Source organism: Knufia obscura (genome assembly GCF_036327395.1).
Source record: "Knufia obscura strain CCFEE 5817 isolate CBS 148926 chromosome Unknown scaffold_1, whole genome shotgun sequence".
NCBI classification, from domain to species: Eukaryota; Fungi; Ascomycota; class Eurotiomycetes; order Chaetothyriales; family Trichomeriaceae; genus Knufia; species Knufia obscura.
In genome coordinates, this window is record NW_027042687.1 from 2737238 (window position 1) to 2750189 (window position 12952).

Here is a 12952-nt window from a genome sequence, read left to right on the forward strand (position 1 = left end):
ATAGGAGGTACCAAACGGTTCCTTGTTGAGTGGCGTATGCACGAAATCAGCATTGCGTGTGTGCACCTCTGCGAAAGAAAGATCTGCTCTGGAACAAGGTCGGCTCGAGCTGCATTCGCCGCTAAGACCCCGTCATTTCGTAGGCAGAGCGGATTGTAGAGCTACCTTGGGCTTTGTGAGGCCGACATCATGTCGTTTGTGCAGCGTAGCTAAAATAGAACGTATCCAGCTTCTTGACACTCCTTCCGGTACTGCTCTGTCCCGTACAGAATGCAAGCAACCAGTCGCGTATGTCTTTCTGCACGTTGTATGGAACGTGCCTGAGCAGCCATACAAGGCCCGCGGCGCGCCAGATCCGGCCATCGTGCGTGGATGACTGGTCGTGGACTTGTAGCAGCCACATGTGGTTGTTGCATGGTTGATCAGTGAGCTGAGCGTCGTCGATGATCCCGTTGATGTTTAAGAGATACGCCTCTAACTGATCGGGGTCAGTGGCGTGGTCGAGGATTATGTGGCTGTATGTGAGGAGGCAGGTCAGCTGGAAAGTGAGCTTCATCTTGTCCTGTGGCGTTATCTCCGGACTGTCGGACTTAACGGGGCGAGACAGAGCTTCGTGGAGGCTGGAACTTGGCCGTAAGGTGAACGCCTCGACAGAGATGCCCGGCTTTGAAGGAATGGAGGTCTTGCCGGCGGTGCTTTTAGTGGCATCCGTGGTACTGGTTATGCTGTTTCTGCTTCCTAGTGATTTCCACAAGTCCCACACACTGGCAAAAAAGCGATTGGTATCAGCTAGCAGACGACTCGTGTCGCTCCGGTCCCAGATATAACTTCCGCTTACGCTCCCATATATGCATTCGAAATGAACCATAACCCTCGAGAGCAAAGCTGATTTGATTCCTAGAGGACCGCCAATAGATCGTAAGAGCCTCCGCACGGCCATGAAATGCATTGACGCAGTGTCCTTTGCACCGGTCCTGTTGTCTAGCGTTCCAAGGCTGATGATCGATGCGATCAGTTTCTCCTTGTCGCATGTCGCATCAGGTTCTAACGACTTTTCTTTCACCATCCGAATTGCTTCGACCTTGTGGGTCAGAACAGCAACCTCCAAATCATGCTTCTCGGACTCATTGGCGTATTTCTGAAGTGATATCCGATACAGCGCCGACCGTGCCAACGCAATCTGAAAATTTGGTGGGTTGTTGACGGCGATGCTGAAATTTGTCGCGACGGGGTGCGGCTTTAACTGCGCACTCAAGCCGTATGTGACCTTCGGATAGTACAGGAGATAGAAGCTGACCAAGTGTTCTTGGAATCTGTCGAGGACGACTGGCAGCTGTGCAAATGGGTCAAGTCTGTCCGAGAATGGCTCAAGGCTATACTTGACAAATTCAAGGGCATCTCGTCCGGCGCTCGCATCATGGTTGGAAAGGTCCGAATTGTGGTCGGTACGACTTCGTTGAAACGTCTTGAGTTGCGAGCCACGTGGCAGGGCAATGGACAACGAAGGACGCTGGCGTGAAGTCAAAACCCCATCCTGAGTATGGAGGGTTCCGCCGGAATCTGAGGCTAGAGAGCTTTTGCACTTGGGCAAAAGCCTCAATTCGTTCTTGCGAGGAACCTGAGCTTTCCGCCTGTCTTTCGTCATGACCTTTATGGAGCGTCTTCACGGAAGCTGCAGCCTGTGAGGTGAAGCATCGACAACGGATGTCATCTTGATGTCTGGAATAACAGGATACGGAGTAGTGACCCGGCAAACCGAAAGCACCGAGCCCCTTTGACTGCCAAGTCTGTCCAGCAAGCTGATCATCCAGCCCAGAGCGCCTGTCCTACCTAGCACGAAAATTGTAAATCTCGACCATTTCAACCATGCTCAAACGAAGCAGCGTAGACACAGGGAATGGGATTTAAATGTGATGTAGCATGATAAACGAAGATGGCCGGCATTGCCAGCTCTACTAGGAAGCTAGGATATAGTGGACATAGTTGAGAACCCGTGCTCGGAAGCATTTCGGGGTGAGCTTCGACACCGAGAGATCTCCTTGTAGTGCCTTATCGATAACTTTGTCTAACGAAGGCGTGCGGGGGAGGGGATGTCCTAGCTTGAACATTGCTACCGTAAAAGCAATAATTCAAAGGCTATTTAGATTTTTGGCCGTCTGCTTGGGCTCGGTCATTGTGATTAGAGTGAAAATAAGGCTCAGATTGAAGGTCTTCCAGCTCGTCGGAGAATCAGGGAAGGACTTTACGAGCACTTTGTAGCCTGGGATCACAGTGATGGCTTCAACCACGTCGAGGGAGCCGCTGCATATGACCGTAGAGGCCGATGACCCTCCACGGCCACCCTCATCGACAAGATCGCAGCGAGATTCGGTCAACAAATGGAAGACGTTCAAAGCACGAACCTTAGCGCGATTCAAGAGGATACACAACCGAATACCTTACATTCGAGCTTTGCCGCTCCCGGCCATCCTCATCATCCTGCTACTAGTAGCGATCAACCTCGCAGTGTGGGCAATTTGTGGTCTCGTACTTGCTAGCAAGTACACGCATTTACTCTCGACCGGGGCGCTTGCATATTCGCTCGGTCTCCGGCATGCTCTAGATGCTGATCACATCTCAGCCATCGACCTGATGACACGGAGACTGATCGCCACTGGCCAGCGACCAGTAACTGTGGGCACGTTCTTCAGCTTGGGACACAGCACAATCGTAGTGTTGACCAGTATTGTGGTTGCTGCCACCGCAGCTGGCGTTTCCAGCCGCTTTGACAGCTTCAGCAATGTGGGCGGGATCATCGGCACCTCTGTGTCTGCTGCATTCTTGATAGCATTAGGCCTGATGAACGCCTATATACTGTACAAACTGATTGCACAGCTGCAGAAGGTCATCCGACTGCAACCTGAGGACGAAGCAAACGAAGCATGGAAGATTGAGGGTGGTGGGGTGCTGTTCAGGGTGCTCAAGAAGATGTTCAAGCTCATTGATCGGCCGTGGAAAATGTACCCTCTGGGTGTGCTATTTGGACTGGGCTTCGACACCAGCTCCGAGGTTGCGCTGCTAGGTATCTCAAGCATTCAGGGCGCTAAAGGCACGAGTATGTGGCTCATCCTGGTCTTCCCTGTGCTCTTTACGGTTGGCATGTGTCTGGTTGACACGATTGATGGTGCTCTGATGTCGAGCTTGTACCTCGCACCGATGAGTGCCACTGATGTCAAGGCAGACGACAAACAGGATGATCTAGCCGTTAGGGAGGTGGAGGCAGAGGACGAAGAGAATCGGACGTCTGAGCCACAAGTCCAAGTGACCCCTCGTGTTCGGTCGCCGTTGACATTCTTGTACTACTCGATTGTGCTCACAGCATTGACCGTGGTTGTCGCTCTGATCATTGGGGTCATTCAGTTACTGTCATTGCTTTTGAACGTTGCTGTTTCCGAGGAGACTGCCGAGAAGAGTCAGTTTTGGCACGGAGTGGAGATGGCTGGGGAATATTATGATGTAATTGGTGGTGCTATTTGCGGCAGCTTTGTCGTCGTCGGCATAATCAGTGTCCTCTGCTACCGACCCTGGCGTCGATGGGTTGACCAAGAGAGGGCAAGGTTGCGCGTGGGTCATGGTCTGCCAAATAATGGTGAAGCTGTGTTGCTTGAGCAGGACTCACAAGGAGAGACATATCAAGGTCAAAGGCCATCGAATCATGCTGCTGGCACGTACGCCGTCACTGACGTTGACAACGGTGAGCAAGTTGAGCATGGTCGGCAAGCTGGTAAAAGTGGGAATTTCACAAGTTTCCCGGAGCAGATAGGAAGTAGCAGTCGCACGTAGTCTTCTGAGAATGTGCATGAACGAAACGAGCTGCGGCGGTGCCTGCCATTGTCGTGGCTCATACGTCGACGTGGATCATGACTTCATGGTGTATTGTGCATGCTCCGACAATTCGCCAGAATCTATCGATGGACCGATTGTATGTTCATGCGTGCAGCAACTATGTCGGACCAATCTCTCAACCAGACATGTTCTGAAAGCAAGGTCGTGGCTGTTCATCTGATCCTACAGAAGTGTTGTCTGGTGCGTCGCGTACGACTAGTCCCTCAGGTAGATGGTTACGGGTTGGCTTTTGGGGTGGCGCTTTCGCTAAGGACGTCCTATATCACCTCTGCTAACGACTGGCCAGTATTCCGTCGAACCTGTACGACGAAGACCCTAATTCAATGATGTGAGGTAACCTAAATGCCAGAAGGCCATTACCATCGTCCGCACCAAGTCTTTCTCGTCGTCTGATCCGAAGAGAAATCCGCTGAGGAGAACTTGCATGGCGATAGGTGGATGCATCAGTAGTAACGTGGCCAGCATGTGCATCAAAACTCTGTCTCTGAGGACCTTTTCATATGTTGCTTAATTGTTTTGAAACCGATAGAGGGGGCATCGGCTCCATTAGCATCGACTCGTCCAACGTAGTGAGAGCTTGAAGGGGCCTAGCGAGTACACGCTGCACCATGTCAGAATCTGCTCGAGGACAGACAAGTGTCGCGAAGTCAGGCCTGGAAGGGCACTGCCTTCAATTGACGTCGAAGGTCGGCTTCAGAGCGCCGTATGACTCTACTGCGCGCAAGAGCCGCAGAGCATCATTCGTCCCATACAGCGTGGTGTGAATTGTGAGTCGTTGGAGGAGAATCCTGCAAGACTCGTCGAGTATCTGCCCGTCGCAGGCAAGGTGGGATACTTGTTTGCTTAGGAAGAGCAGGCACCAATTACGACCTCCACTCAAGCACGATCCACGTTCACGACCGGCTCCGAAGCCATCGTTCAGAGGGGCACTGGAGAACTTATTTGTCTATCACTGTCATCGAATGCATATATGATCAAACACTATCAATGGGTCGTGTGTCAGCGACGGGCGCCATCGCATGCACATGACAGACAGATCGCTATGCGGGGTTCTTGCTGCTGATGAATACTATCCGTAAAGACGAGTGGTCAGCATGGAAGCATATATCGTCCCAGAAGAGAGACGTTTTCACTGGACCCCCGCGCCCCGTGACTGCCAAAACGCTGCAACTTGGTAGTGTGTCCGAAGCATTGATAGGCCCACATAGTTGCTGTAAAGCTCCGTGGCAAGTCGTGAGGTCTCACTTAGGGCCCTTCCGTCAGATAAGCACAACAGTACACACCATCGAGCTCTCATTGTGGTTTATTTTTCGTGTGTGTGTCATAAGCATGACTCAGGGCTGCGATTCGAGTGAACCAAGCGTGCCAGGTAGCGAGCCTTTCACTTAGCATAGCAATGACAGGCTAGCCAGAGACTGCACCAGATCGTCAGTCTTGATGGCTAGGGAGTGTAGACCCGTGGGTGTCATCTGGTGTGTCCGCTCGATACTCCGTAGCATCCCAATGCTGTGGTCAATGTCCGTGGCCCCGGCAAACTTAAGCGAGCGGTGGGAATGCTTTGACTCAAATTGTGTCGGAAGCTTCCAAAGACAAGACGCTACGCGGCTAATGGCACCACGGCCCCTGCTGGAGTCGTATCTCGCCGTATGCACCGCGGCTACTGACCTTTCGGAGATTGTCTATCCTTGCAAATCTCAGATCTCTAGATGCTTGACTGTACCGGGCTTTACAATCACAATACATCTGCAGGTACAAATGCTTGTTTTGGGTATTGCTCGAGATCAGGAACAACCGCCGACGCCTTTGCGGATGTTCTTGCGTGTCCAACAGCTTGTCCAACAGCTCAGATTACGGTCTGGATTGCACTTCTTGCATCTTGCTGCGAGTGTCGAGGTGAATTAGGATTCGAGTGGTTCGCAGTCTCGCATGAAGTCAACATTTATTCTGCACTAAAGACGCAGATCTCTGACCAACTTGGGCTTAGAAGCTCCTCCCGCTTTTGCGAGACATCGGCGGATCGGCGTAGATAGATGCCGACATACCGACAGCAAGCGCCAAAGGTGCCTCTCTGGCTCATGCTATTGCCTGGCGGCTTCCCAATGTCCGTAGCTGTAATGAAATCGTTTGTTTGTGTTAGAGGGAGGCGTTATTGTTACAAACCTGCCTTATGCGAACGCTCGTCAATCATGGGAAGCAGTGGTGTGCGTCTGTGCCGATGCCAGGCGCGATGACACAAGGTACTTTTTGCGGAAAGCACGCGCAATCTGAACTTTGTCCTTGAAACCCCCGATGTTTGGACGTACCTTCCATCTGCCACGAATGGATGATGCTTACAGTAGCGGTAACTGTGAGGAGGAGATGCTGTTACACAAACTCAAAGGACTGCCATGCCGCACATACTCCCAAGGTTTGCCCATCTGTCGTATTGAGGTTAGTATAAAAGGCGCTCTCTGTCGTTCCATCTGTGGGACGCTGATCACTTGGGGAGGAGGCAAGGAGAGTGCTTATGCCCCTGGCGGTTGCCAATTCAGACCTACCTGCTTGTCTAAGCAGCCACTGTAGGCTACGAAGCATGAGCCTAGGCGCCGACGAGTCAACTAGGTTGCCAATAAGTGCAGTTGAGGTCCGGGATTTTGGGTAGTCCTCGACGCGTGAACGAACACCCCCATGCAGAGCGCAACATGATCGTTGGTGCGAAGGCAGCACAGCTGACGGTATTGGGTTGTGTTCATGATCTTTGTGGCATAAGGCTTCTCAATGTGCCGACCAACGGAGATCACAGCATAGGTAAGATACGTGTTGACCAAGTACTGATGGCGTTCGTAGCACTAGCCGATGGCGAACAAGCTGTTTCCTCGAGTTGTAAGGTAAAGCGATGTATCTCTGCACGCTTCCGATCGTCGCTGTCAAACAACTGACAATAATGCGTTCACTGCTCTGGGACTGAGAAGGAGACGCTGATAAACAAGCGCATAGACGCACCCACCTCACCGGTCCTGAAAGGCGAATGATGTGTCTATCGGCACCGGGCTGCTAGTGACACCAAGGCCCATGAGACAGAACACAGGAGCAAGTCCGACGGAATAATGGGAGATCGATTATTGCAGCTGAGACCAATTTAGGTCCATACTCAAACCACCAGCAGACTTGATTGAGGAGGAAGGATCGCGGCGCGGACCGACACGACTGCATACTGCTTGCAAGCGTTTTGACATTGGCACAACGCGGCAGAACACGTGATATTCAAGGCCTCTTCAACGCGTTGGGGAGCACTGAGCGTGTCGTATGTCGACTAAGAGGACGATTCAACTAGAGACGAGATAGGCGCTCTACAATGTGCTGGCAGCAATGTTAACACTCTGAAGAATGGATGTTCCCGTCTTCATCCTGTTGTTGCTGCACGACATGCTGCCAAGACTCAGCCGAGATGTGTCAAGCAACGCTCGGAGCGATGAGGGGCGAGCCAAGTGGTGCTGACCTTGATGCCAGTCAACTTGTTGCTCGTCGTTACAAAACCCACATGTGGCACCTGAAAGGCAGAAGTGACCAGTACATTATTGATGGCGGTTCAAGTTTGGCTGACAAGCGAAAAATGTCGTCAACAGTCGGCAGGCACGCCATGCTGAAAAGAGCAACATCCTTTCGTGACGAGTAGAGGTTACACGGGGCAGGCTTCAAGTCGTGCCTGCGACCCGCGGCGAGTCGCACGCCTCAAGAACTGACTGATGAGCACGTCTGCAGTCGGCATACGAGCATACCTTTGTGTTGAACGAGTGGCGGCTGGATGGGCAATTGCCCCCAACCAAGAGAATTTGTGCTCTATCAAGCCGTATAGCTGCAGATGCAGCAATGTCTCAGATCAAGGTTTGCAGTAGTAATTTTCAATACCACTATTACACTTACTGCAAGGACTTCTTGCTACATGAGAAAGGTCCGATCTTAGTGAGCATGAGTCCGTACGCTAAGCTCCAGATTGACCAGGGTTCTGGTTCGAGATATACACGTGATACCGATCGGGCTGACGCCTTACTGCCGGGGCATCAGTCCCGACGCCTTCACAGCCTCCAGTTCTCTTATACATTGGAGACCAGTAGTAGACCGTGCCAACGGACGAGCCTGGAGTGTCTCCTTTGGTTATTGCGCGCATTCAACTTCCTTTGTGGCTAGTCCCCTCCGACCAAAACTTGTCCCTGCTCGTGGAAATGACGGTCGAACCTTCGCTTCCCACCCCCCATGAAATGTGCTCCCAGCTCGATTTAGAACAAAACAGCGCGGCAATTATCGTTAGATGGTTAGCAATGCTTGTTTGCAGGTGATGGCGGACATCCATCGCTCACTTTCACGGCCGACGCACGCCTGGCACGGAATATCGACGTTGGGTTACCCGCCTCCTTTAACATAGCCGCTATGTTAGTTCGATATAGAGTAGTATGACGGAGTATTAATGTCCGATGCCGACGCCGTCCCCAACATCAAGTCTGAATGTACCGAAATGGTGCTCCAGCAATGCGATCTGCTTCTTTTAGGCAGACGGAAAGGGAGGTCTATCTCTCAAATATCCCGTTTCTATTTCTTGAAGTGAGGAGCCCAGAGCCATTACGCTGCTGCTGAATGTGGTGCTTGAGGCGACCGTTATTATGAACACCTGTTACATGCAAGAGGCGTTCGCACCGAGCGTTCACCAGTCGCACAACGTGTCGCAATCGTGTCCTGCGTATCATGCGGTGGCACCTGTTGTGAAGGTTCATACCCTGTCAGCATCCAGTCCCAACAACAACCAAAAGCGCAGTCGGAAGGAAGGTAGGTTATTGTACCGTTCACATAGGTTACTGAAATTGAATTATAGTATTCTGATATAGTATCCTGGGATGTACCGGAGCCATCGCCAACGGTCGTGGGCAGACAGCGAATTCCTACAGTGACGGCGCCTCTCCTCGCTGTCGCGAAACAGATGATTGCGCCCTTTGTTACCCGTTGTATCTCGAACAGACACACCTTCGACGCCACCCAATGCATTTTGTCGTCTGGAAGTCGTCCATCATGAAGTCGTCAAAAAGGAAATAAGTACAATGGCGCAAGCGTGACGCTCTGAAAGAAAGTCGCTCACTGCTCTGAGCAAAAGTCACATCATCGGCAGAATGCTGCCGATGCTCGAAAGCCCAACACACGTTCAAGCTTCTCGCCAGCTCTCAATGAATATGCGCAGTTTGCGCTTGATCCCATCAGCCAGGCGCATAGAGGAGTCCTCCTCGAGGACGTCGGCACACGTGCTTAGCACGTTCGACGGAATGTGGACTGGACACAGAGTGCCATCGGCGTTGGTGAGCATTGGTTCGCCTTCTTGGTGCTTCACGAAGCGGCTGATTAGGTCATGCTCGGGCGTGAGATTGTCGATCGCGAATTGTCCAGAACGATCGCTGCTCTGCGCATTGGTCTGGAAAGGATTCCCACCCTTCGACATGCTCGTCGCCCAGCCGACCATGGCAACTCGGTAGATGGCACCAGCCCACCACGGTGGTCGGACCGGCTTCGGCATGGACCTGACGAGGCGAAGTATCTGCCCGCAGTGAAAGAGTGCCTCTTCTGGTTGGTCGACGCACTTGTTTTGCAGCCAGGTGCTGTGCCTCGTGTGGCCAAGGTTGACTTCCCTCCGAGAGAATTGTTCGATGCACTTGAAGCTTGTGATGGTGTTGAGGGAGATCAGATGATACATGATCAAATTCGCACAAGTCGTCCAACAAGTGCCCTGGTTTCCAGAAAAGCTCTGTTTGCTAATAGCATACCACTGCTGCAAAAGCATGGATATTTCTTCTAACCTTAGTTTTGTGGCTGCTTTCGACACGGCTCTTGACCCTCTAGCGTGAGATCCGCCGTCGGGCAGACAAGCGATGAATTGTCGTAATTGGCAAACCTGAGCCTGCAGTGGATGCAACAGAAGACGCAGTTGAGTTGGAGACAGCTCTCTGCCAGCGAGGTCGCCGTCCACGAATTTGGTGAACAGATCTCGCACCGACGCTGGACTGCGATACGTCGAGCCATGGGTCTTCTCGAATAAGGCAAGCCATTCAAGCGAGGATGCTGAATGCCAGAGATCATCTGAATCCGGCATCGGAACATGGAGGTCTACTACAGACAGCTGAGGTGTAGTGTCGGAGAACAGAGAGATCTCCTGATCGACAATCACCCACGAGTGTGCTAGTCTATGACGGCCTTCGTGCTCCTTCCAGTCGCCCCACGCTATCTCGGGATCAAGCTTACATTCATTGATGTCGATACGCGACTCGGAAACGTCCAGCAAGCCGGCATGTGCTAGCATCTAAAAGACGGTTAGTTGGGACTCAATAGAAACACAAAAGACTTACGGCAAGATACAGGCCTCGTTGCCCCATGGCCATATCCATGTGCCACTTGTCTCCAGACCACGCTGCAAGACAGACGAGGAGCAGAGCCGACCGAAGTACAAGCACTTCTCGAGCCTGACCAACATCTTTCTCCACTATGTCAAACAAGGAGATTCGGCACGCTTCCGTCAAACCGCTAGCCACGTAACGACCTTCTGGTGTAGGTGTCGCCGATGCACCAGATGCTACCATCAGCAAGATCAGCAGGCTCGCTGCTCTGCTATTAGAGGAATGCATCAAAGAGTTGGGGTCTAGGCGACCGCCGGGTATTGAGCAATAGTATGGCTCGTAACGCACGACGTAACTGCGTAAGAAAAACTGCATAACTTCTGGCGGCGGTAACATGAGGAAGGTGTCATGCGTTGACTCAGGGCTTGCGGGACTCTCATCTCTGCTTGCCTGGCTGACTTTGTGGATGTCGAGAGCTTTGTGCAGAAACCCTTGCGTGATTGCGAGCAGCTTTTCTCGAGACCAGCCCACAATTGGTTCTGTCGAGATTTTTCGCTCGAATGAGATATCGAGCTGACGCTCGTCTAGTTGTGCTGTCCATGCTTGCCATGTCACCTGATTCCGCAGTGTTTGAGCGAGCCCTTCCAGATAAATACCGGCGGTTTTAGGCTGGATTGACGTTGACTTTTCTACACGTTGACACTGGAAAAATGGCCAAAGCGGATGTAATGCAAGCACTGCATCGGGTTCCTGCAGGCCGCTGACAGTGGACGATGACGACGGAGACGGTCCAGAGCGCATTCTGTGGCCCACGTGGTGAGGAGGAGTCTCCAGATCTACCCGAGGGCTGAATCTCGCAGCTCCATTGGTGAGGATGCCCATTTGATTGGCTGCTTGTAAGACGCCATTTGCGTTCATTAATAGCATTTCATTTGGATCTTGCAGCATACTGGGCGAGCTCATGAACTCTGTCAGCATGTTGTCGTTGAACTCCAATAGGCCGTTATGAGTATTACCCATAGTCAAGAATCTGTTGTCGCCTTCCGGATCGTAATGCGTGCCGCCCATAGGGATGAAATGACCCATTTGAGACATCTGCGGAACCATTGGTGTCATAGGCATGGTCACATCAGGAGGTGTTTGTGGGTAGCCATTCCGAAGAAGATGAGGATCTAACTCAGGTCCGAACGTCGCCGGAGCTATGGGTATCTGGTGTGTTATGTCGGAAACGCTGTGCCGATGATGGCTTCCATGAGGAGTGACATGATCTATGTGTGAGGTCAGCAATCGTGGTCCTTCTGGTCCAGCTAGCGCTTAACGTACGTGGAGACATGAGAGGCATGTCCTGTGGTGCTGGAGGGGCCGGAAATTGAGAAAGTTGAGACACGTGAAAAGCGGCAGAGGTGTGCAAGGTTCGCTCTGAATGGGCTCGAGGTAGGTTGCCGCGTCGACTTGGGTTATGAGACGATCTTCTGGTTGCGCGACTTAAGCAGACGATCTGCTTGCTCACGCAGCGAGAGCACGGAACCTGCAGCGCTATGGTCAGCCGTTGCCTGGTTGCCTCATTTTCATCGACCGGTGTGAAACAGGGTGGGATTGCTGCCTCACACCAGCCCAGGGAGTCCTAGCCGCTTCTACAACCAGCTGTTGCACCATATCTCCTCATCATGTACAAAGCGCTTACCTTCTTGTCACATTTTGCCTTCGCCTTCGCGCAATGTACGCACGCTATGGGCATGCGTTCTGTAGGAGAATCCATGGTTCCCTCTTGTTGGTGATCAAGGTCTATATTGTACAGTTGTTCGGACAGTATTCGGACAGGTTTTGAAAACAGCCTCGGTTGAAGCTTTTGAAGCAAGGAATTGAGAGGTCGTCAGACGGTCTGTGGTAATGGATTCGAGATGGCGAATAGTACGATAGGTTCGAGGCTCATCATATTGTATGTTGTAATCGTCAACAGCACGAGACCATTGCTGCGTGGAAGAAAGCGAGCGTGATTCGACTCTGCGATGAAGGTCTGGTAAGAGGTTCAGCGAGCGAAGGTAGAGTACACTACTCTACTGGTGAACGCTGGGTACCAGCGCACGCAGGAAGGTTGATGAATCCGGTCAGCATTATTGCAGTGAATCTTAGTGCCGATCTCGTCAGAGCAATACAGGCAATTACAAACGGCTTGCAGCGATCTGCCAGGATGACCCAAGCCGTTGACTAGGGCCTGGCCTGTCATGACCTAAATGATCCTTGGAGCATCATTTTTAGAAGTCAAGCTTAGCCCGAGAACCCAATCGTGTTTGGCGTAAAGTTAAGGCCCCAGCCGAATAGAAGTTTCTCTCATGAGGAACTTGTATTCCTCCCAGGCCTCGCATTTGAAAATCTTGAAAGAGCTACAAGCCATGATGCGTGTCGTTCGTAGAAACCTGAAGGCTTTTCTTCAATCGGGCAGGTTCTGTTTTGCTGTAGCTGGCACTGAAGAGGACATGTTTCTTCGTCTGGTTTTCGCCGAGAGTCGCGACATCAATACAGCTATCCAGCAAGACGCCTCTTCGGTAACTAAAGCGCGGTGTCACCGCGCATTCGCATCACTTCGGGACGACTCTGTGGATGGGACGTGATACGTGCTGAGGTCAGTCGACTCGCGATTAAGCGAGTTGTCTTGCTATCGGTCTGTTAGGCTGAATATAAAGATAAGCCTGTTCTGTACCCCTCTGCTCCCATAC

The 12952-nt window shown here is 51.9% G+C and overlaps 3 protein-coding genes across 3 annotated transcripts; 1 reads left to right on the forward strand and 2 right to left on the reverse strand.

The window, feature by feature from the left end:
* Positions 1–187: 187 nt before the first annotated feature.
* Positions 188–1645, reverse strand: PMZ80_001028 (uncharacterized protein; the record flags this gene model as incomplete). Its single annotated transcript, XM_064869477.1, has 1 exon — positions 188–1645. The coding sequence occupies one exon, from the start codon at positions 1643–1645 to the stop codon at positions 188–190; it is 1458 nt and encodes a 485-aa protein (XP_064734974.1).
* A 629-nt stretch (positions 1646–2274) lies between these two features.
* On the forward strand, positions 2275–3822 carry PMZ80_001029 (uncharacterized protein; the record flags this gene model as incomplete). The annotated part of the gene is made up of 1 exon (XM_064869478.1): positions 2275–3822. One exon carries the CDS (start codon positions 2275–2277, stop codon positions 3820–3822), a length of 1548 nt encoding a protein of 515 aa, XP_064734975.1.
* A 5233-nt stretch (positions 3823–9055) lies between these two features.
* PMZ80_001030 (uncharacterized protein) lies at positions 9056–11568 on the reverse strand (the record flags this gene model as incomplete). Its single annotated transcript, XM_064869479.1, has 3 exons — positions 9056–10201; positions 10248–11503; positions 11559–11568. The coding sequence occupies 3 exons, from the start codon at positions 11566–11568 to the stop codon at positions 9056–9058; spliced, it is 2412 nt and encodes an 803-aa protein (XP_064734976.1).
* Between the last annotated feature and the right edge of the window lie 1384 nt (positions 11569–12952).